The sequence below is a fragment of the Moschus berezovskii genome, chromosome 16, assembly GCF_049115385.1.
Source record: "Moschus berezovskii isolate FMDL1 chromosome 16, NW_MosBer_1.0, whole genome shotgun sequence".
Lineage (NCBI taxonomy): Eukaryota > Metazoa > Chordata > Mammalia > Artiodactyla > Moschidae > Moschus > Moschus berezovskii.
This window is the reverse complement of record NC_142475.1, coordinates 53,953,687-53,979,178: the sequence shown is the minus strand read 5'-3', so window position 1 is coordinate 53,979,178 and position 25,492 is coordinate 53,953,687. Positions and strand designations below refer to the sequence as shown.

General features: G+C 46.9%; 1 protein-coding gene across 4 annotated transcripts in view; it reads right to left on the bottom strand.

The window, feature by feature from the left end:
- Positions 1-25,492, bottom strand: part of TRAPPC9 (trafficking protein particle complex subunit 9) — a 415,657-nt gene that overhangs the window by 359,443 nt on the left and 30,722 nt on the right. For 3 of the 4 annotated variants that reach the window (XM_055431945.2, XM_088844845.1, XM_055431942.2), the window contains 4 exons: positions 22,820-22,846; positions 11,997-12,118; positions 7,096-7,221; positions 467-683 (listed from right to left, as the gene is read on the bottom strand). In XM_055431945.2, the coding sequence (XP_055287920.1) occupies positions 467-683; positions 7,096-7,221; positions 11,997-12,118; positions 22,820-22,846 (492 nt within the window). The remainder of the gene's footprint in view (positions 1-466; positions 684-7,095; positions 7,222-11,996; positions 12,119-22,819; positions 22,847-25,492) is intronic. The other variant, XM_055431946.2, reaches the window with a different exon arrangement.

Genomic DNA, 25,492 nt, shown 5'->3' with positions numbered 1-25,492 from the left:
ATGAAACATGTGTTTGGCAAACCTTAGATTCCACCTCATCTCTTGAGGGAACACGGAGGAAAAAGTAATCAGAGGAAGAGCAGGTGACAGGGCAGGAGAAAAAAAATCTGTTGTGATTTCTGTTTGGGTGAGATGGTGAAAGATCTGGAAGAAAGTGCCACTGGATGAAATCAGACATGGCTGCGTGTCCTCAACACGTGGCACAATGTCCAGCACAAAGCAAGAATCAAGAAATGCCTGCTGACAACTGACCTCCTAGAGAGGTCCCCAGTTCTACCCAACCTCTTGCACTTAACACACCACCAATGGCCGGGACCAAAGCCAGGGGCCGAGTTCAGGTTCAAAATTACCTGACCAACAGCATGAGCCTGACCACCAACACCATCCAACTCAGACAAACAGCAGGTCTCCTGTTTAATTTTTCATTCCACATTAATTGGGGTGAAGTAACTCTCAGCTGTGGTACCTTTGTTGAAGTCCTGTGGATCCAGTGACAGGCTGTAGCCAGGAAGCGTCTCCAGAAGCAGCTTGTAGCAGGCCCTCCAGCCAGGCTCCGAGATGCTTGGGGCCACGCACTGCATGGCAGCCACGCGTTTGAAGAAGGCAGACTTGCGGTGGAAGCCGATCAACTCGTAGAGCTCGGAGAGGATGCTGTAGCGCTGGATCTTCTCCTCCTCGGAGAGCTGAGGCACCGGAGGGAAGGAAAAGGCACGTGAGAGAACCTTCCAAGTAAAAAGGGAAACAGGTCCTCGTAACACAGGGGCCCGATGAAACATGAAGGCAAGGGGAAGCCGCATCAGTGTGCTGGCCCGCTAGGAGGCAGAGAGGCACAGACGCGGCTCCATGCAGAAGTGCCAAGGCCTTCTCTGCACCCAGCGTCTCCACGTTCACCCTGTCCTCTTGCTAAGCAGGCCCATATTCTCTGGGACAAAGGCATCTGCTACTTAGAACGTAAGACGCAGAGAAGGGAAAGAGAAAAAGAAAGGGAAAGACACTGGAATTTGGGCAGGAATTTTAAAACACATAACTTCTCAAAACACAAAATATATAGAACCAGTGAAAAAGAAAATGAACTGTCAATAATAACCACACCGACCTTGGCCTGCATGGCTTACAAGAAGTTTTCTTTCACCCACAACCTAACCTAACCACCACCTAACCCAACCACCCTATGATGGAGTGATGACAGCTTCTGTTTCTTAAGCACAACTACAAGCCAGCAGTGTAACTTCTAGGCAAACAGCTTTAAATTTTTCAAAGCAGTAGGTGTCTGTGATAGTCTGTGTACACATTTATTTACTTTGGGCCTCATTCTTAAACAGGATACAGATCAATTTTTTAAAACACAATTTAGCAACAATAACAACAAAGACAAAAATGAGGGTGAGGAGAAAATGAGGACTTAATACTTAGATGAAACGAGGGCCAGGTGAAGCAGGGGTAATTAACAGAGGCTACGGCAGACGCAGCTCGGAGGACCCCGGCAGCCGAAGCAAGAAGAAAGATGGCGAGCTGCGCCAGAAGGCCTGTGGGGTAAGCAGCTGCTGTGCGTCCGTGTGGGAAAGTTCGAACCATCCTTCCCCCGTCAAGCACCCTCCTCAGACCCCACTCGGCTCAGGCCTGGTTGTGCTGAACGTAACAAGCACAGCCCCCGGGCATTCTCTCTGCTCTCCTTTCCCACTAGAGTGTCCCCGTCTCCTCACTGCTCTGGCCTGCAAACCAAGGCCTGGGGTTCTGTAAGGATGGAGGCAGCCCCCGCCCCGGCCTGCAGGCAGCTCACCCAGCAGGGCCCCCGGTCCTGCCAATTTCTCCGCTGCGTGGACTTCCCTCCAAGAAAGACTCCCTCCTCCTCAGGTCCCCACAAAACTCCTCTCCCCCAAATACGAGGACCTCAAGCCATATTCCTGACTCCTGTTCAACCAGAAATTCCAGTTCCCTCTCTTCTCGCCTTCTCCAGTAAAGACCCTGACTTTCCTCCCCCCATCCAACCCCTCCTTTCTCTGTGAGGACGCACACACAGTCCTGAGGCCAGGCGCCCTGCTGGCTAGGATGGAGCTGTTTCGTCTAACCTAAGCTGCATCCTTACACTGGCCCCCTTCTGTCTCAGAAAGCCTTTCCTGAGTCTCCCACCCCTCTGATTCTGAGCTTAAATCGACAAAGTTCCGAGGTCACCATTATTATGTGCATATGTACTGGGTTTTCACTCAGTTTCCTTAGCAACAGCCTCATTAAGAAACTGCATCAAGAACTTTAAAGAGGCTATTCTTACATCTGAGCGGAATGACCCGCAGAAAATGCAAAAGGCTTTGAAGAGAAAATTAACCAGGGACCAAGAGGCCGCAGGTTCTAATCAACAGTGTCATGAGCTGAAATGTTCTCAAACGGCTCATTCGTTCCTGAACATCAGACCTGCAGGAGGTGCCGGGATGAGTGTCACTGGTCCGGGAGCAAGCTCCTACGACTGGAAGGTATTGGGCTTTTCGCTAGTTTTCCAAACAATTCCTTACCACCTCTTTCTCTTGTGGTCACTTAGGTTTCCTACTAATGAAGAAAATTAACTTCAGTCATCTGGGTTGTTTAGAAGAAGCTACAGGATGCAGTTCCCAGAGCTTGCACTTTGCAGCCACAGCAAACTAGGTTTGAAGAAGACCAACGGCGGCACTGACAAGGTCTGCATGCAAACCCCCGGCCTTTATCTCCTCCTCTCTAAAACTGGGTTCAGGGGCCTCCCTGGCAACTCAGTGGTAAAGAGTCCACCTGCCAATGCAGGAGACACAAGTTCGATCCCTGGTCCAGGAAGATCCCACATGCCACGGAGCAACTGAGTCTGTGAGCCACAACTACTGAGCCTGCTCTGGTAACGGAGGCCTTGTCCTTCTGTCTTTGTCTGGTAACAGAACTTGTTTTACTAAGATTAACACCAGAGCAGCCCCAGCTAGAAAGGTCCCCAGCCCTGCAGGGCAAGGTATGTTCTTTTTCCCTGCAGAACTGATGACAGCTTGTGCTCATTTGTTTTCACGTTTATCTGTTAGTACCTATGTCCCCCTCTGGACATTGTGCTCGAGCAGCACAGCAACCCTATGTAATATAAATAAAACCTATGGAATATTCTTAGGCTACAAGCCTGGTCCCTGGCCTCCGATACAGAATGGAGAGAAGGGAAAAGCTAAAGGAGCACACTTTACCGAGGGCCCTGCACCCGAAATTATGGTCTGACTTGGGACAAATGACCAAGTCTTCTTTATTCTGAGTCTCCTCTTCCGTCGATGAGAATAAACGCACTTAGCACAAGGGGTTACAAGGATTGAAGGAAACAACCAAACTCACAGCCTAGTCAAGAGTCTGCTAGTGGTTCCTCCACAAACAGGAGCTGCCCTTCCTGCTTTGACACATCACCGGTGGGCAGACAGTGAACGCTTCCTAAGTGCCAAGCAGCGTGGGAAGTGCTCTGCTGCTGCTAAGTCACTTCAGCCGTGTCCGACTCTGTGTGACCCCATAGATGGAAGCCCAGCAGGCTACCCCGTCCCTGGGATTCTCCAGGCAAGAACACTGGAGTGGGTTGCCATTTCCTTCTCCAATGTGTGAAAGTGAAAAGTGAAAGTGAAGTCGCTCAGTCGTGTCTGACCCTTAGCGACCCCACGGACTGCAGCCTACCAGGCTCCTCCATCCATGGGATTTTCTAGGCAAGAGTACTGGAGTGGCTTGCCATTGCCTTCTCCGGGGAAGTGCTCTACATGTGTTATAATCCCATTGACAATTCACAACATATCCAGGAAGAAGTGAATATTGTCATACCCATTTTACAGATTCACAAATAGGCTAAAGGAGGCTACCTCCCAGTCCAAGGTCACACGGAGAGGAGACAGCAATTGGAACCTGACTCTGGCTCACACGCCTCCCTTAGCCCTGAACACCCGCAGGTGAGACCTACAGGGCCGCTACACAAATCAGTAGCCAGCTCTCAGACTCCAAGCTCGCAGCTCTTTGTCAATGCTAATGCCCATTAACCACTCCCGTAAACAACTGAAGACAAGACAGGCAGATCCACGTTCCTGCTCACAAAGAAGAGGAATCCTGCCTGGAACCCTCCTGGAACATGCAGAAACCCTTTCCAACACCAGCAGACCCAAACGCATTTTCTCAGCTTTCACATCTGCATGGGGCTTCTCAAGGCAGAAGGCACCTGCAACAATGCCCTCTCGGTTCCTTTCAGCATGTCCACATCAGGCAAGAGGAGTCGCAGGACTGACCCATCAGTAGAAGACACCCGATCGAGAACCAAAAACTCACCCTAGTTCAGGAAAACCACAGGCCGCTCCTCTTTGTCACTGTCACTGTAAAGTCTCACCAGAACTCACCACTTGGCTGTCTGCTCATCAGGCAACCAGACACAGAGATGAGCCAACTCCAGCAGGAGAACTCCACAGGCCCACACCTGCCGCGGCAAGGCCGGCCACTGACCCTCCGCATGGCTCTGCTGACCCCTAGTGTTCCATGAAGACCAGACCAATAGAGGAGGGCTGTTCCCAGCAGGTGCGAATTTCTACACGCTAAGCAAAAGCACATTACCTTATAAAACACGCTGTGTTATACCCACCTGTGGGAAGAGCCTCACCAAAAGCCCAAATGTTCAACAAGAATTTGCAAAGGCAACTCTGGTCCATAAGGGCAAGCAAATCTTAAGACACAAAGTTGCCAAGTCCTCCCCACAGCCAATCCTCCACCAGAATGCCTACAGTTCTGCAGCCTGCTCTCAGTGTCCATTCAAAACCACCTGTCCCCCTCCTCCACCGCCTCTGGCCAGAGTGTGTAAGGGCAGCTGTTGAGCAGCTCTGCACAATGACAGTGGACAGGGCTGGACACAGAGTGTCTGAGCTGAACTGCTCCTTCAGGTCACCGTGAGTTTGCCATCCCATCATTTTACAGATGAAAATACAGAGATATGGAGGGATTCTGCTGTAAGTGCAAAGTGGGGTCCATGCACAAGCCCACGACCCTGTCCTCCAGCGCGATGCCCCAGCTGGGTCCACATACCCTCAGGGTTCCCTCGTGCCTGCCTGACGAATCCACACGTCTTTACTTTCACTCATGACCTACGATCGATCTGCCTTTTAAGCATCTTTTCCACTCAATGTCCTCCAGAAAGAAGGTCGCTCAGGCCACTGACTGACTTCCGGCTCCCCGAGCTCCGAGCTCGAGCCCGGTCACGCCTTTGCACCCGGCGCCCTGCTCAGGGGTTCTTCGGCCGCTGTGGGTGGGTCGTTTTCTCTCTTCACAGGACGACCCCTCGGGGGAGCCCTCATCTTGCCCTCAGCACAGGTCCCAGGACTGCACCCTGAGCTGTCCCCTGGGGCTGCATGTGTACCCAGGGCTGCTCCCTGGATGGCAGCCTCAGAGCCAGGGATCACGCCTGCTCATCCCTACAAACGCCCTACCTGGCCCAGGGTTCACACCCCGCAGGTCACCCAGAAACCACAGTGAGTGGTCACCCAACCCACACATCCGTTCATCTGCCGGTGCTGTCGACCGCTGGCTTCCACCCTTCCCCGTGAAGCGGTGGGTTTTCGCTTTTCCTGCCCATCTTTACCAGAAACCTCAACCATTTCTGATACGGCACAGAGACACTGAGTAATTTACGCAAGGAGACGAAAGCCAGACTCAAGTCCCAGCTGTGTGTATTCCCAGTCCCTGTGCTTAACGATCACACCAAAACATTCAACATTTTATAGACTCTGGTTATAAATATGTGAGGTATCAAAATACGTATAAGCAGAATACATATCAACTCTAAGACATTCATTAACTCCATGGCTTTGTTTCTATTTTATTTCCATTTTAAAAATTAAGAAGCTCTGCAGTCAATATGGCAAAACGTTAACATATTAAGCCTCTGTGACAGAGGCCGGCCATTCTCTCTTACATGTTCAGAATGCAAAATGATGCTGAAGTCTCTCTCCCTCTCCTCCCTGACTCCCCTCTCTCTTACCTGAGTCCCCCAGACCCACATATTTAAGGCTGTGCATTACACACCTGACTCCATCAGCTCGCCCCCCAAACTCCCTCTGCAGAGTCTCTTCTCTGAACACAGCACGGCCATCACTTACCTGATTAATCAAGCTGGAAACCTGGGCATTACTCTACCTGGCCCTCACGTAGGTCACTAATTCCTTCCTTTCACCTAAACACATGTCTTCAATCTGTTGCCTTTTTCCCACTGACCACCCCACCACCACTCCAGTGAAGCCACCTACATCCCCTCAAGAGCTCCCACCTGGTCTCCCCCACCATGCTCACCCTGCTCCAGACAAGGGGGGGTCCCATCATCCCTGTGCTCTTAAGGCCTTTCTGCTGAAACCCACTGTTGTGAGAATAAACTCCAAGTTCTTCACCTTTGCAATGAAACTGTTGGCACAACGAGAGCAGATTCTGCCTTCCCCACCGCTAGGCCCTCTCGGAGCACGATGCCGGGCTGGGCGAGATCTGCTCGAGGACAGTCACCTGTGTCCTCACCCGAGCCATGGGTCCCTAAGCAAACTGCTTCATTCTTCCATCTTGGCGGCCCTGGCCATAAAAATCCAAAGTGGACTAGAAAGACCATAGATGTTTAGCTGGATTATTGATCTGGGGGTTTTGCATTAGCAATCTGCAACTAAACGTTCTGGTGATTCTGTCTCATTAAAAACACATCCAGATCCAGGTCATATGTGTGGGACGCCTACGGTGTATAACAAGCTGTATGAAGTCCTTCCACACACTTCATATTTTATAACATGAACAACCCAGACAGGGTCACAAATGCAATCACGTCAAGTGACCAAAAAAGAGGCATTAACGCTTGGCCAAGGCAGCAAAGCTGTTAACAGCAAAGTTCTCTCTCTAATCAAAATAATTTTGAAAGCACAAAACTTTGAATGTTGAAAGTAAAAGACCATAACATACAGAAGTAAAACAGCTCCCTTGATCAGGGTTTCAAGTTCTGACTCCAGGGTTTTGACCACACTGAATCCTAGCACAGCAAAACCAGGCAAACTTGTGGTGAAAAAGCTCCAGGGGAACTGCGTTAACCCCTCCACACGGAGGTGGACACACACCCACCTGCCGAAGGTTAATGTAAACTGCATTCTGGAGAAATTCCGACGCTTCCATACTCCGCTTCTGAATGGCAAGGACGCGGACTGCCTTGACACACGCTTCTAACTCGATCACCCCAGCGTTCTTATACTGTAGGATCAAAAGAGAAGAGAGAGGTTTCTGTCACAATGTGCAGACTGCAGCCGGGGACCCAGGGACACTGAGCAGCACCTCCCCAGTGCGAGGACCTGCAGCACAGCCCAGCCAAGTTTGTGCTTGAGAAAGGCTATCCCAACTGCTGCTGCATCACTTCAGTCGTGTCCGACTCTTGTGTGACCCCATAGACAGAAGCCCGCCAGGGTCCCCCATCCCTGGGATTCTCCAGGCAAGAACTGCTGGGGGCAAAAGAGGCTGGAGGGACTGAGTGAGCCTATAAACGCGCATAGACATATGTTAGCATTCCTTCGAGTAATACAACCAACAGTTCAGTTCAGTTCAGTCACTCAGTCGTGTCCGACTCTTTGCGACCCCATGAATCACAGCACGCCAGGCCTCCCTGTCCATCACCAACTCCCGGAGTGCACTCAAACTCACGTCCATCGAGTCGGTGATGCCATCCAGCCATCTCATTCTCTGTCGTCCCCTTCTCCTCCCGCCCCCAATCCTTCCAAGCATCAGAGTCTTTTCCAGTGAGTCAACTCATCACATGAGGTGGCCAAAGTATTGGAGTTTCAGCTTTAGCATCAGTCCTTCCAATGAACACCCAGGACTGATCTCCTTTAGAATGGACTGGTTGGATCTCCTTGCAGTCCAAGGGACTCTCAAGAGTCTTCTCCAGCACCACAGTTCAAAAGCATCAATTCTTCGGCGCTCAGCTTTCTTCACAGTCCAACTCTCACATCAGCTGGCTGCTGCTGCTGCTGCTAAGTCACTTCAGTCGTGTCCAACTCTGTGTGACCCCATAGATGGAAGCCCACCAGGTTCAATCAGCTGGCTACTTTACAGAATTTCAAAACCCCATCCATGGAGACTCTGCTGCTCATTTCCACCTGGCTCCTGTGCTCTTAGACTCTCTCACACCTGCAGCTTTGAGGCAGGAGCTGTCAGTTCATGTCCTCTGTCGCAGTAGTCCTAGCTCCCTGTGTCACTGTGTCTCTCCGCACAGCACGCTTGACGTGTGTCTAGTTTTCTCCCTGAGTTACCTGTTCCTGCTTCTCAGGTCATGAGAGGAAGGACAAGTGCAGACATGTGATCAGAGAAGGGACCATGGACTTCAGCTGCTGCTCAGTAATGGCCCTCCTCCAACCTCACCTCCAGCTCCTCAGGTTCTGCCTACGGTGACATCTGGCCAGGAGAGCTGCCCTCAGCCACTGAGAGCTGTGTGGGGCCAGGCCAGGCCCCCCCTCCTGCACCCTCCTCTCTCCCAGCATGAGCCCTCCTTGCTCCCTGTCCTTCTACCCTTTTTATCTTTTTCCTGACGGTCCTGAGCTGGAGCAGTTTTCAACTGAGCTTTCTGAAGACTTCTTGCAGCTGGGGAAGAGGCTTCCAGAGGTGAATAAATCCACGTATCCTGGTGCCTGGAGAGAACCCGAGGCCAGGAGACCCCTGTCCACACCCAGTGAGGTATCAAATGTGCCACGGAGTTGGCCACCCCCTCGAGCGTCGGCTGAGACCCCAAGTCCTGCCTGGTATAACCGCTCACAAAAACGCAGTCTGCCCACTTACGGATTATTAAGAAGCATAAACACACAGTTGTTTGTGTTCCTTATTAAAATTATTTATAAGGTAGAAAAAGAAATTACTGTGCCAGAGGAGCAGGCCTCCACTACATCCTCATTTCTAAAACATAACATGCACAGAACCTGTGATAAGTTACATGTAATTTACCAAAGACGGCACAAGATGGAACTGTGCTTACCTAACAATTAATAGGGATGTAAAAATTATATCAGTTTTATATACCATTTAACAACACAACAGAATCTAACAGGGACTCGTTTCCATTGAAATAAAATTATTTCCTTTCCTACAAAACTCTTAAGAAAACTACTGAAGTGAAAAAAAGTCATCTCAGTTTTTTTTTTTCACATATTTTGATGATAGTTACATATTTTAAACACTGGTTTCTCAGGAAGCACAGTGCTAAAGAATCCTCCTGCCAATGCACGCGACGCAAGAGACGTAGGTTCAATCCCTTAGTCGGGAAGATCCCCTGGAGAAATAAATGGCAACCCACTCCAGTATCCCTGCCTGGAGAACTCCATGGACAGAGGAGCCCAGGGGCTACAGGCCACAGGGGCTCACAGAGTCAGACACGACTGAGCACAACAACAACATTTTAAATATTACAGTGAGATTTAAACTGCAGTCATAACGAACAGGACGTTTCCTAGAAGTCTGCTCCACACCTGGGCTTACAAGCATCATCCTGGGACGTAAGCTGTCTGCTGAGGGGCCATGCCCCTGTTTTTCACTGTTGATTCCCTAGTAACCACCTACCAAGGTACCAACATTAAGCACAGACCTATTCGATCATACTTTTAGAAATACAGGAAGAATTATCTCATTCACTTCTAATATAAAATCCTAAAATAAATACTAAGCTTATTTACAGATAAAGGAAATAGGGCCCCCCAAAAGTACAGTATTTTGCCCAAGGTCACAAAGCTAGCCACTGGTGAAGGCAGGATGTGAACTCAGGTCTGCCTGACTCCAAAACCAAGGTGGAAATCCCCCTGCATCAGAGAAGGCCCAGCATCACAGACCATCACCCTCCCTTTGTTCAGATCTAGCTGCATACAGCCTAGACAACACCCCAAACATAGGGAGCTCGAGAGCAAACTATAACAGTAAGGACTTCACAGCCAATAATGTCTCAGGTCTTGTTTACAAAGTGTCAGCAGATTGCCAGGAAAGCTCTGTAAGAGAGTATTCTAAGAAAATACCAAACAGAAAACCCATCAGGAAAAGATTTCACTATATTAAAAACGGTTTGACCACAACCTAAATGAAAAACCATGTAAACAAAATGCAAGCAACATCAAGAAAAAGATCTGCGACGTATGTCCATGACAGACACGATGCTAAAACCCACAATTTACAAACAGCTATCACAAAGCAGTAAGAAAAGTTCCCCAAAGGACAAGATGGATAATTCATTTTAAAAAATGCCATTGACTAATGAGTGAAGAATGTTCAATACCACACTGGTCATGGAATGCAAACCAAAACAATGAAAAATTACTTTTACTCATCATATTGGCAAATATTTTAAAAGGAGAGTGTCCATTTGTGGTAGAACAAACTGTCCGCAACTTTCTGGGAGGACAGCAGAGCAACGCATGCGTAAACTCTAAAAAACACATGCACACTTTCTGACTGAAGTCGACTTCCAGGGATTCTTTAAGAAAAATCAGCCCAGAAGATTTATCCATCAAGTAAATTTATAACAGCACTGTCTACAATGGTGCAAAGTAAATTTTAAATGAAACAATATTCAGTAAGAGAGAATTGGTTAAATGAGCAATTCTCCATCTTTTCACCCCCTGTTGGAGAACAAATTTGGAGAGCAACTTGAAAGTAACCAGTGATATATGTAAACATCCTGTCCAGTGACTAAACTTCCAGAAATCTTAACTAAAGGAACACAAGAACATACGAGAACACAAGAATCTATTGGACAAGAGTCAGAATGTTCAGTGAAGCATTCTCTCTAAGAGTGAGAAAGTGAGAAAACCTAAGTGTCCATCCGCAGGATGGTAACTGGGTAAGTCACGGTGAGCTGGGAACTCTGAGCGGGAGGCACCTGGTCCTGCTGGGGGTGTCTGGTTCACGACCGTCTCCCACAAAAGGAAGTGATGGAGAAGTGACTACACCCACATACTGGAAGGAGTCTCTGTCTGAAAGGATCAAGCAGACCTGAAATGGGAGGCTATCTATGGTATATGGCTGAGTGCACGAAGCAAGCTGCAGAAAAAATTATATAGTACGGTCTCATTTTTGTAAATAAAACACACATACACACATATACTGTGCATAGGTATAGGCATTCATTTCTCACATATGTGTAAATGCACATGTATATCTCACAGGCATAAAGGTCATGAAGGGGTGTGTGCTGTGCTCAGTCGCTTCAGTCGTGTCTGACTCTGAAGCCCCATGGACTGCAGCCCGTCAGGCTCCTCTGTCCATGCGATTCTCTAGGGAAGAATACTGGAGTGGGTTGCCGTTTCCTTCTCCAGGGGATCTTCCCGACCCAGGGATCAGACCTGCGTCTCCTGTCTCCTGCACTGGTAGGCGGGTTCTTTACCACTAGCACCATCCGGGAAGCCCAAATTGTTAATAGTTGCTACTCCTGGGGAATAAGGGCAGGGGAAGTAGGGGACGTTCATGTTTCACTCTTCTGTACAACCCCAGGCCCTTTTCCAGTATTTCAGTTAAATATATTTGAAATCTAAACTTTTCTTCAGTCCAAAGTAAAAAAAAAAAAAAAATGGTGTATCCACAAGATGGATTGCTATGCAGGTGATTAAAAACCATGTCACAGAAAATTCGATAATGCAGAAACACACATAATATGCCAAATGAAAAATGTGCATCTCCACACAGTAAAGAAGTACCGAATCTCACCATTTTTACGATACAGATAATATACACTGGCAAAACAGGACAGAAAATAGATATTGAGATGTTATCTCAAGTATCTCATATAGCTTCTTTCCCCACCTTCTTCAGACACTAAATTAAGTATGCAGCATTTTCAATCAACAAAAACCATTTTCAGGCATATGGTATTACGCACCCGGGAACAACACGCGAACACTTACAGAAACAACTAACTAGAAGATCCCGCAGCTGCATTACCCAGTGCACAACCCCTGACTAAGGCAGCACGGTTACACAAAGGGCCTGCAGGGCGGCATCACCTTGCTGTAGTAGGAGATGGCCTCCTTGTACTTCTCAATGATGTCCTCGGGGCTCAGGCAGTTCTTCGCCCGTCCAATCTCCATGCTGGTGTCTGCGTTGATGCCGTTGGTAGTGAGCGCACCTGCACACCGAAAGGAAGACAAGAAATAACGCTTCGCACTTTCCGTCTTGCTGCTTTGTTACTTTAAAAGAGGGGCACAGATAAGATAAAGCTTGAACGTTCCCGACTGAAATTTAAATAACGACACAGTTTTTAGGTCTTCACCGCTACACCTTCCCTTTAGTAGTCTAAATGGTCAAAGCACTATAGTCAATGTTAATTAACTCAGAATAAAGCCTTCCTCCCTGTTGAAACTTTTTATTAAAGGACATGAAATGCATTATATAAAAGTAACACGTCTACAATAACTAGCTCAGTTGTCTTGACAGCAATGCAGTCAGCATGCACTATCCCCCAGCACTAAAGCTCTTAATCTAGCGGGAGGCCACACTGCGCCCTCAGACGGAGATAAACTAGGTGAAAATGTTCCCTGAACTGAGCAATGAAAAAAAACATAACTTGCAAATACTGACATCCTTTCTGAGGCTGTCATTTTCTATTTCTGTCCAAGCCCTGTCAATAAGCAGAACCACCTAATTCCCTAGCCATCAGACACACAGGGGGAAGAGTTCTGGAGACATTTCCATTTATAGAATGCAACCAACGACACACAGAACTCTGACAAAAAAAAAAGATGAAATACTCGTTGATTTCAGGGAACATTCAAAAATTATTCTCCTAAGCCTCAGAGCAGGAAAAGCTGGCTTCTCCTAAGCCCCTTGTTTATTTCACAGACAGCGAGCATCTCCCACAAATCCTGTTTCCCTCGTGTTTCTGCTGGGGGATTTGGGCACATGCTTGCTGTCGATCTTGGAACTCATGGGGCAAAGGCGTGTGCCTCACACAGCCCGCACCTCTCGCGCAAGCTCATCTCCTCACCTTGCTGTCTAAACCAGGCCCTATTTCTCACCAACTTATCTGGTATTCTGGTATTCTGTAAGCTGCCTCTGATGCTTTTTGGAACAAGACGGAAGAGTAAGCGGATAGAAGGACAGGTGAAAGATGGGCAGACGGAGAGAGAGACTCCAGGAAAAGAAAAACAAAGAACATTCCCTATACAGAGACCCCTTCAACTGGGGCAGAAAGAAGCACAAGAGAGAGACGGGAGGCAAGTGGACTCGGGTTTCGTGTTGCTACAGATTTTGTGAAAATCCCAGCAAGAGATGAGAGGGTAGAACTATAAATAATAAGAGGGCATGCATGCTTGAAAAAACACCTAAAATCTATACTTTCTAAAGAATAGATTCAAATCGGCAAGGCCCAACGACACAACCCTGGGTCCTTGCAGAGCTGAGAAGTCCATCTCCAAAGCACGCAACACCCTCGGAGCCCTGAGGGGCCACCCTGGGTGGTCATGATTCCATCCCAGCGAAACCTGTGTCGTTCCGCACTTACAGGGAATCAGGACCTGTGTGGGGGTGTCCACGCGTGTCCTCTTTTACAACCCACAGCGAGTCTACGAGGGCGGACTCCTAGTGAGCCCTGTTTCTGCAGGACAGAAACGGTCCTGGAGAGGCCGAGCACTCCCACCAGTTCTCCAGACCTCAGAGCCGGTTCTGCAGCGCAGGGTGTGGCCTCGGGCCAGCGATCCTTGCTGCCGCGCTCAGCCTGCACTGTGTGCTCTTCGCGTCCACAGCACACTGCATTCCGGCACTGAGTAATAGCTCACAGGCAACAGGTGGCCTTCATTCATCTCATCAGCTCTAACAATCTGTCTTTATATTGTCAAATTTGACCATTTTCCCTTGAAGAAAGGAAGGGGATGAGTGGGGCTCAGCACGAGGTGGGTCTTCATTCTTCCTATGGAAACTCACCTCAACTCACCTCATCAAGAAGCTCCCAACAAGGGAGAAGGAGCAAACGGCCCCCCATCCTTTAAAAAAAAGGGGGTGAACCACTTTTAATGAGGGCTCCCTTAATGATTTAGGGGCTTCCCTGGTAGCTCAGCCTGTAAAGAATCTGCCTGCAAGGCAGAAGACCCTGGTTCAATTCCTGGGTCAGGAAAATTCCCTGGAGAAGGGATCGGCTACCCACTCCAGTACTCTTGGGCTTCCCTGGTGGCTCAGCTGGTAAAGAATCTGCCTGCAAGCCAGGAGACCCCAGTTTGCTCCCTGGGTTTGGAAGATCCCCTGGAGAAGAGATAGGCTACCCACTCCAGTATTCTTGCCTGGAGAATTCCATGGACTACACAGCCCATGAAGTTACAAAGAGTCAGACATGACTGAGAGACTTTTACTTCCATTTTAATGATTTACTGAACTCCAGGAGCGAGGCTGGGGGGAAACGCATAGGCAGCAACCCAGAAAAATATAATGTGTAGGAACATAAAAAGAACACAGCTCACGGGAGAGCTTAGTGGGGCTGATGACTTAATTTCACTCAACAGAAGAATAACACCCTCTAAAAATACTGATATGCAATGGGTTTGACCTTTCTTGATACCTATAAAGTTTTGACAGCCCACGTGTAACATTACTGTGAACTCATGAAACAAGGAGTCTACAGACAGGAAAAATCAGTGCCACAGGCAGGGTGAGACTCAGGTGAGAGCAAAGGAAAGGAGAGGGCGCAGTTAAGGATGGGAAAGTTAGGGGGGAAATCATCACAAGGGCTCTCAAGTATCAACCCAATGACCGTTTAATCATTCAGTCAAGAGGGAGTCACTGCTTTCCTAGGATGGGCAAGAGCATACAGGAGGCACAAGGTGGAAACTCGACAAAGAGAAGCAGGAAGAAGGGAGTAAAGCAGAGACACGTGAGGCAGCAGAGAGAGAAAAGCAGAACCACAGAAACAACAAAGGCTTGGATCAGGCAGGTACCAGTGTGATGGTGATTCCAGCAGGCTGGCACTACACGAGGTCACATGCATCTGCTCCCTAATGAGGAGACAAACACTGCCACGTGGGCACCACCAGCCCTGACCTGCGGGGGGACAGAAGGAAGACAAGGGCAGCTGGGAAGTCTGATGCTAACCAGGACAAGTGTGGGATAAACTCCTCCAATGATTGGGGCAAAGATGGACTTGTCAGTAAACAGCACTGGGACAGCTGGAAGGCCATTTGGGGAAAGATAAAACCAGACCCACACTTCACACCAAACACAAGAACAAACTCCAAATGGCCTAGTATCTAAAAGCACAACAGAAGAGCATGAAAGAAGCTCAAAAAACTAGGGTAAGTTCATCTAAAACCTGAACAAAGGGAAAGGCTCTCTAAGGATGATTCCAGGGGATTGTCCCAGCCCAGGCATCTTCCCAACCCAGGGATGGAACCCAGGTCTCTCACATGGCAGGTGGATTATTTACTGTCTGAGCTACCAGGAAAGCCCAAGAATACTGGAGTGGGTAGTCTATCCCTTCTCCAGGGATCTTCCCGACCCAGGAACTGAACCATGGTCTCCTGCATTGCAGGCAGATTCTTTACCAGCTGAGCTACCAGGGAAGCCCAAATATAATTCAAATCCAAAGGCAATTTTAAAAATTAATAAATTCAATTACTTAAAAACACAGGGAAAATACTATAAATGAAGCCAAAACATACGCAACCAAAGAAAAAAGTATTTTCAACATATATCACCAAGGGTTAATATCCCTAATATATAAACAGGCCATAAAAATTGAGAAAAAAAAAAATCTAAAAATCCAGAAGAACAAAATGAGCAAAAGATATGAGCAGATAATTCATCTTAAAAAACATAGAAATAGCCCTTAAACATTAAAAATAAATTCAAATTCACTAATAGTAAGAGACACCATTTCTCAACTGTCTAGTTGGTAAAAATGTAAATGCTTAAAACAGGCTCTGCAGGTGAACTTGTGCTGAAAAGGCATTCTCATGCACTGCCACTGGGCATGCCAAGCGGTGTGACTCTGATGCAGAAGAGTGCGGCAAAATTGAATAGAAGTCCATACATACTTATTTACCTTTTGATCCAGTGATTCCCGATGTAGGAATTTATGCCAAAGACACAACTCCAACAACACAAACGCACACGTACAAGCTTATTCACTACAGTGTCATTCGTAATTTACAGAGTATGGAGACAACCAAAATGTCCACATGTAGAAGGCTAGTTAAATAAAACACAGTAAAATAAACAAGAACACGCAGAGAAAATGAACGGGCTTCCCGGGTGGCTCCCAGGGTAAGGAATCTGCCTGCAGTACAGGAGACCCAGGTTCAACCCCTGGGTCAGGAAGATCCCCTGGAGAGGGAAGCAGGATGATGTCTGCAAGCTGATATGGACTGATTTCCAGTCCGTAAAAAGATGGTAAAAACAAACACAGTAAAATGAAATTTAAAATAAAACCAAAAAAAGCCAAGTGTAAAAGGTATATGTAATATACTACCTTTTTTCACAGGGCAACCTATGGATCTGCTTACAGGGCAGCAAGAAAGATGCAGACATGGAGAACAGACTCATGGACCCAGGCTGGGGGGAAGGAAGGAGAGGGTGGGACACACCGAGAGAGCGACACGGAAGCCTGTACACTACCATATGTAAAAGAGATAACCAATGGGGATTTTCAATATGAACCCAGGGAACCCAAACCGGGGCTCTCTAACAGCTAGAGGGGAAAGGAAGGGGTGGGAGGTGGGAGGGAGCTCCAGGAGGAAGGGACATGTGTATGCCCATGGCTGTCTCATGTTACTCTATGGCAGAGGCCAGCAATATTGTGAAGCAATCATCCTTCAGTTAAAAATAAATGAATCTTAAAATAAATGAAAAGTCTTTATTATAAAGAGAAACAAATACTTAATGAAAAGTAACTGCTTAAAAACAAGAGCAGGGAACCGCCTAGCAATCCAGTGGTGAGGATTTAGTGACTCACTGGTACTTTCACGGCGGTGGCCTAGGTTCAACCCCTGGTTGGGGAACCAAGATCCCACGAGCCATGCAGTGTGGCTAAAAGTAAAATTAAGTTAAAAAATAAAAACAAGAGTATATTTAAGTTTTCATAAACTGAAAACACATCAAGTTTCTAGGGAAATCTGTACAAAATATTAAAATATATTCATCTTCAAAAATTCTAATTGAACAATGAAAACCCAAGAAACAAAGGGAAAGTCATATTTGATAGCCAACTTCAAAAGCATGGAGAGCAAGGCCTAGAAATCACAGTTCCTATAACTATGACATTAACTCAATATAATGAGAGGAAAATCTTTACCCAGGAGATGGTGGAATTCTGTGCATAAGACAGGATAAACTCAGTGCAAACTGCACCAGACAGTGATAATTTCCTTAAATACAATTCTAAAGTTAGAACATAGTTGAAAAGCTACAAAAACATTCTGAAAAACAGATCAAAACATGTGTATATATGTAGGAAGCCTGCCCCCAGGTCACATATAAATGCAAACTTACTTTTATTCACTCATGAGCACTAATTACTTTATCCAAGGCAGAATACTTTAATTAAAACAAATAATCAATAGTACACTTCTCTTGTAAAATCTAGTTAATAAATTTACTCTGCTATGTAACCATGATGTGTCTAAGATAGACTTAAAATTAATGAAAATACCTTTCTATGGTTTGTGGAACTCTTCTCAAAATTCTGGGCTTTTAAAATAGGTCTGAGCAGTATCTCTATATTACCTTTTCCTTGTGAAACAAGCAGCAGATACTGTTGTCAAAATTCTGTCATTACAATGATCCATGAGCACCATGTTCTAACTAATCTGCTGGACAACAGGGCACTATCCAGACACATCACGACTGAACAAATGAAATACAGGGAAGACAGTGACCCTATTCTGGAAAATTTATAATCTATGTCAACACGGAGGTTTTATTTCACTGGTTAGCAAAATAAAACCAAATTCTTTCTTTGAGTGTTCTATAGCTATGACTCTACTTCTAGTGTAATGACCAGAAAAGACTTAAGTGTGACTTTATTAGGTCAATTAGCAACAATTATCACGGGAGGGTAGTACAAAAATTACCTGGTAGCAATGCTTCCACCAACATTAGACCTAAAATGAAACGACACCAAGCTCTGCAAGGTATATGAAGAGAGGAGGCCCTAATGAGGAAAAAGTGAATAAGAGCTCAAAGAAGTAAGGACTTTAACTAACTGGCCCTACGGAAAGGATTGGAGGACGGTGGCTGAGAGAACAGAGGCTGGAGACAGACGTGTGTGTCTGAATGCCCACACCCCCGCTCACCAGCTGAAACCCTGACAAGCCAGTGAGCTCCTCTGCATCTCAATCTCCTCATCTGCAGACAGGATAACAACAGTGCCGCTCTCCTAGATCCGCTGTAAGAACTAAACTGCTCTAAATATGAAGTTCACACAAAATAGCGCAGATCTTAAGATATGACACTGAGAGCACAAGCAACAGAGAAAATGTAGATAAAGTGGACCTCATCAAAATTTAAAACTTACATGCGTCAAAGGCCACCATCGAGAAAGCGGAAGAACACACAGAACAGGAGGAAATGTTTGCAGACCATCTGACAAGGAACTTGCATCTACAACACAGAAGGAACTCTCACAACTCAATAATAAAAAGACAAACAACCCAATCAAACATAAAGGATCTGGGGACTTCCCAAGTGGTCTGGTGGCTAAGACTGTTCTTAATGCAGGGGGCCCAGTTTGCCCCCTGGCCAGGGAGCTACATCCCACACGCTGCAACAAGGAGCCTGCACGCCACAGCCAACACCCTGAGCAGCCAAATAAACAAACAAACAAATATTTTAGAAAACAAATAAAGGATCTGAAAAGACATTTTCAAGCAAACTGTACAAATGGCCAATAAACACAGTGAAAAGATGTTTGGTGCCGTTAGCCATAAAGGAAATCAAATCAAAACTGCAAGGATGAAGAAAATCATAATTCAGAAAGACGCACGCCCTGCAATGTTCACTGCAGCACTGTTTACAACAGCCAGGACATGGAAGTAGCCTAAGTGCCCATGAATGGAGAAGGGGATAGAGAAGACTGTGGCACACATGCAAGAGAGTATCACTCAGTCATAAAAAGAACAAACAAACCATTTGCAGCAACACTGATGGACCTCGAGACCACCATACTGAGTGAAGTGAGACACGAGAAAGACAAATCAATGACGCTGCTTACATATGGAACCAGAAAAGGCTGCAGATGATCTGGCTCACAAAACAGAAGTAGAGTCACAGATGTAAAGGGGGATAAGGGGGGTAAGCTGGGAGATTGGTATTGACACAGACACTCTGCTATCTGTATAAAACAGATGGCTAACACAGACCCACTGCACAGCACAGGGGACTGCACTCCATAATGGCCTATTATGGGGAAAGAATCTAAAAAAAAGAGCGGATTTATGTAGTATATGTGTAACTGAGTCACTCCGCTGTATGCCTGAAACTAACACAGCACGTAAATCAACTATACTCCACATAGACGTATGTCTAATATTGCAAACTTACCATTACTAAATGCACACAAATATTTACAAACACAAATAAAATTCACATTTACATTTTAATCAAACAAACAAAAAAACACCTACAAGGAGAATCCACTTAACACTCATAAGAATAACTACAATCAAAAAGAAAACAACACCCAGACCTGAGACTCCAAGAGCCCCAGGGACGGTTGTATGAGGCTGACCAGGAGAGGGGAACCGGACTTGGGTTTGTCCCACTCCACTCACAGCCTCCTTGTCGCCTGGGTTTAGGTGGCAAGAAGAAGGCTCAGTCCGCCATCAACAAGGTAGTGACCAGAAAATACACTATCAACCTTCAAAAGAGCTTCCATGGAGGGGCTTTCGAGAAGCGTGCCCCTCAGGTATTCAAAGAAATCCTGAAGTTTGTCGTGAAGGAGACAGGCGCTCCAGAGGTGTGCGCTGACACCAGGATCGACGAGGCTGCCGGGCCAGAGGAGTGAGGAACGTCCCGCGGTGTGTGAGGGCGTCAGAAAACACAATGCAGACACCGCACAAGCCCTGTGTGCTGGTCACCATCATCAGAGACCCACAAACGGTTACTGTGGATGAGAACCAACCAGTGACTGTCAAATGAAGCTACAGAACTGCAAAAAACAGAAAGATAACAACAAGCATTGACGCGGACAGAGAAATGGAAATTCTCATCCACTGCTGGCAAGACTGCTAACTAGCACAGCCACTGTGGGAAACAATCTGGCAGCTCCTCAAAGAGTTAAACGTTTGGCTACCCCATGACCCAGCACTTCTACTTCCCAGGCACATACGAGAACTGGAAACATGTCCACCTGAAAACTTACACATGAACGTTCACAGCGCCATTCCTCTTTAACAGCCAAAAAGGAGAAACAACCCAAATGTCCATCAGCTGATGAACGGGTAAGTAAAAAGTCTATCGGTAAGGTGCAGTATCATTCAGCAAAATGAAAACATGAAGGACTGACCCATGCAACAACATGGACATTATGCCAAGCTAAAGAAGTTAGTCACAAAAGGCTACAAGTTGTAGGATTCCATTTATACGCAATGTCCAGAACAGGCAAATCCAGAGAGAAGAGCTGCTGCATGGGGTGGGGGAGGTCAGGGAAAGTGGGGGGTGACTGGGGTGATGAAAACATCCAAGACTGATGCTGACACACCACTCTGGGCACACAGTGGAACCTCTGTATATTTTAATGGGTGAACTGTATAAAAACTGTTAAGAGTAAACAAGCCCCTCGGACCAGTACTCTGACATCGTACGTGCAAACTGCTCACATTCATTACAGGAGGAAGAAGCTCCTGTCAACATGAAAATGGGAACAGCAAACGTGAGTTCACTGAATCGGACAAAATATCACTTCACTAGACACAGGGGCTGAACGTTCACGGAACATTCAGAAATGACAAGAAATGACAGTGTGATACCACGGAGCATTCTGCTTCAAGTGCTGATCAAGGGCTCGGAAGCTGAGCTGTGAGGAATGGCTGGAGGAGAAGCCTGGATTGCTCGTGCTGGTGCACCCCACCAAACAAGCACTGCAGCCAGCAACCAGCGGATGTCCAACTCCTCCTTCCGGCCCGTGAAACGGCTGTGCGGAAAGAGGGCAGCAAAAACCCTGAGACAGTCTGCTTCAAATAACTCATCCACTGAAAGCTCAAAAATTAAAAGACAGTGATCCAGTTTTGGGCTGGGTTTTCTATGGAGCCAAACGAGAGAACACCAGCCGTCGAGAGGCAGAGTCAGCGCACGGCTCCCCACCAGCAGGCTTCCCACCCACACGTATACCGGGGTTTAGCGGGCAGAGGAGACGAGCCTAACGTCCGAGACAGGAGATGCCGGTGAGTGAAGAGAGGGCGCGGCCAGCCCTGGACAAAGGCCCCGTGAGCAGAGGCTAGACGGTTCCCGGTGAACTGGAGTGGCCCGGGGCATGAAAGGACTGGGGCGGGGGGCGGCTGCAGAACCTCAATCTCTCCTCGCTCTCCCTGGGGAGGAGAGGCCCAAGCTGCGTCCTTCTTGCCTGGAACCATGACAGAGGGCGCCCTGGGAAACCAGACCCCGGCTCTCCGGCCAGCCTCAAGCTCTCCCACGGGATCCTGACATGCGCCTGAACAACATCGCCCACAGAAACACCCCCACTTTACTCTCAGCACTCAAGACTCAGTTTCATCCCGATACCACCTTATCTTGAAAAGTTGCAGAAGTAAAACACACTACATTCTTCCTTTAATCTCAACATGCAACTGATTTTTCTGACATCGCTAAGCTCCTTCTACTTAGTAAAGCATCCAGTTCTCCCACAAGTGAATCCAGGACTTCCCATCAGGCAAAACTAGCCGGTATAGCCTCAATAACTGCTACTGGTCAAACACCAACACATCTAAACTGGTTTCATTGTTCATCGGTTTCAGCCAGGAGATGCGGAAGTGTCCTTCAGCTACAGAGCCCAACCTCAGCTGCTTTCTCAACAGCAACTCGGGTCTCCTGAAAACACCACAAAGCATTTGCTACCCTTCCTACACACAGGAAGGGAAACACTTCCACAAACTCCATCAGGGAACATCAGCCTAGAGGAAGAATGCAACACAAATGTTAAAACAGAAATCTACAAACCTGAAGCAGTTTCATCTCAGAAGCAAGATTTACATACAATGAGATGAGCGAAGGCGTGTTGGCCACAAAGCGCGTGTAAGCATGACCCCCTGATTTCTATCCTCCAAAGGATGGCAGGGTTTTCTTTTTTTTTAATGACTCTTTGTCATTGTTACCAATTAAGCCAGAAAGTAATAGATCTCATTTTGAAATAATTACGCACTGCAATAAAAGAGATTTTTGCTATATTAATTAAAGAAGACATTAAGAGGGGAAAGGAAAACCTACCTCTGCAAAAAAAAAAAAAAAAGCACAATGTCTTTCCCTGTTAACACACACATGAAATGCAACAGAGAGTTCAAATTCACATTGAAAGTAGCGTAAGCCAGAGAATCAGAGCAGAATCATGACTTCAAAATTAACTGGACAGGCATGCTCAGTGCATTCAGAGAATTTTAAAGGCACACTGCAAATCATTCACTTAACCATGCTGGAGGAAGGACTTCCCTCTTGGACAGACAACATAAATCAATAGGGTGCCCCATCAAACAAGGAACAAACAGCGATCACGTTTGTAACTGTTCTGATTTAAAGTTACTTAAATCAGCACGTTCCAAAGATCACAATCCAGAAACTGCAACCATTCATTCACACCACCATGAAACAAGCACTTAAAAAAAATAACTGAGAGAGACTAAGCACATAGATTATGTACCTGGGTCAATGAGAACTTCTTGGGCCCCTGGAAGAAAGAACAGATTATGATCTTTTATCTGAAAAACAAAACCACTTTTAAAGATAACTACTAAATCGCATTTCATAATTCACATAGCCTTGAAAAATCTGAGACACTTGTGTCTGATCAGAAAAACAATTCTGAGTAAAAGTATGTTACAATTCAATGCCTTTATGCTTTAGAAGGAAAAAAAGGAAAGCTAATGGTTCTCATACCCCGCACAAACCATAATGTGCCTCCCTGTCTGCTTCCCGCCCCACTTTCTAAGCTCCTGCTCCCCGACTCTTCTGAAACAAGTATGACAATTTCTTATTCCCTCAAATAGGCCAAATGACAGAAGTGAAAGTGAACTACCGATTTATTTGTGTAGATAAATGCCCACACCTTGGTCTGGAGGAGAAAGGTATCAGATGGCTACATGGAACTTATTTCTCCTTTCCTGAAATCACACTCTCTCTCTCACACACACAAACTCACACACACACACACACAGAATTACTGGACACTTCACAAGTTGAGGATTTCCAATTTCTAGAAGGTAGCTCTGTAGTTAGTCTACAACACAAAACTGTTAACTTCATTAATTATCAAGAAGGCTTTGAAAGCCTCGATCATCTGCTGAATCATCCAAATATCAATGAGACCTAGTTAGCCTTCTCCGTAGAATGCAATTTCTCACGATGGCAAATCACACCCTAAGAGGCACTGGATCCAAGAATTCTGCCGATCATCAGCTCTGATAGTTTTTAAACACATTAACAAGATTCACAAAGCTGTGTCCCAATAACACAGTCGTATTGAATTAGCACATGTATTCAACTGTCCACACAGAGAACAGCTCCCAGGACGCTACTTAAGAGCCACTTTGTGCACTGCAATATGTATTTTTAAATGCAGACTAAAAATCACCGCAATCCAGAAGCCACCATTCTAATAAGAAACAGGTGCTTTCTGTCATTGACACTGACTACACCAAATGCAATGCCTGACCACCATCACGTGTGACTGTCAGGGCAGCCCTACCAGGCAGGTGGGGATGAGAAAGCCTGCAGGGTGGGCGGACTGATGGACGGATGGACGGGGAGCCAGGGGAGCTGCTCCATCACGGCCCCTGACAAGCGCCGCCAGGTCTGCACCGAGAGGGCACTGGCTGCGGGGAACCTCGGGGAGTTTGGGAATTCCAGATGGTGCTAAACACGTACTGTTCACTGAAAGCTCCGGTCAAATATAGTATCCTGTACCACATCCTTTAAATAGGAGACCTTTTTTTTTTTTGATGCCTCAGAGTCATTATCACAATCATCAATTACTCAACCCCTCAGGACATCCAGGGATGAACAGGGTCCCATGCTAATGGCACTGAGACTGCAGAGCTTTTCAGGCTGTTTCATGAAGTTTGTAAAAATCTTTCTCTCTCATGACTCACCCAGGCGGTCAACTACCACTTCTTACTGGTGTGAACGTACCACCTGAAATGACCCTTTTCTGTCTTTTAAGCTAATTCACCTAATCCGATCTTTTCGAACAACAAAGAACAAGCTCAGCCACCAAAAAATGGACTGCTTTCTACCAGCTGGACTTTAACTGGACTCCCTGGAAGCTCCTTCCTTTCATTAAACCCACTTCTAGGTACATGACAGTCTTCTGATTGGTGGGCTCTGCTGACTGATTATCTGGGCTAGTCAGAAGCTTCTCATCTTATGTCCGTGTATGAGGGGGTGTGGAGATAATAATTGGCACTGTCTGAAGAAATCACAATGAGAAACAGGACACTGTCCAGTCAGAGCTCCATGGGTACCTCAGTGTGCTCAGAAATTATATTATCAGCATCATCCGCCTCCAATGGACAGGTTTCACGTTAACCAAACTCGAACAGACCTGCTGCTTGGATCACGAAAAATGAGGGTCACGGTGCATGGACCCTCGCTGAGACACAGCTGTGAACACCTGTGTAACTCTCCCTTTCCCACCGTTTCCAGGCTGACCGATGGACAGGTGTATGTACAGATCCACAGATGGGCCAAACTCTGAGAGCCTGGAGCCGGACTGCTGGGGTTTGAATCCCTGCTCTGCCGCTTACCAGCTCTGTGACCTTGGTCAAATCACTTACCCTGTCTCTCTGTGCCTCAATCCCCACATCTGTAAAATTGGGATCATAATCAAACCCACCTCACTTGCTTGTTGTGAGGATTAAAGGATTAAAGTAGTGTCTGTAAAATGCTTAATTAGAAAAGTATATAGCACACTTCAGGTGCTCAACAAATGGGACCTGTGAAGCGTGCCGTGCGTGCGTGCTCAGTTGGGTCCAATTGTTCTGTGACCCCATGGGCTTCATCCTCCACACTCCCAACCTCTGACCCACGGCCAGCCCTCCTCACACAAACGGGCTGAGGAGTGGGCTCGGGGAGTTTGGGAGACAAAGGGGACATGGGAAACCTTTCTTTGCCCAGGTGCTGGCCACGCTCGGGAAACGGCCAGGATGTTCAGCTCCATGGCGTGACAGCCCTTAGCACGTGGGGCCAGGTCCCCTCGCGAGGGCCCGCTGCGACCCGGAGCGGCCTCCCGAGCCCCAGGACACAATATTAAGGCACTGTTCCCCCAAAGCCCTGAAGTGCGTGGAGAATGAGGCCTTATCAGTAACAAAGAGGACAC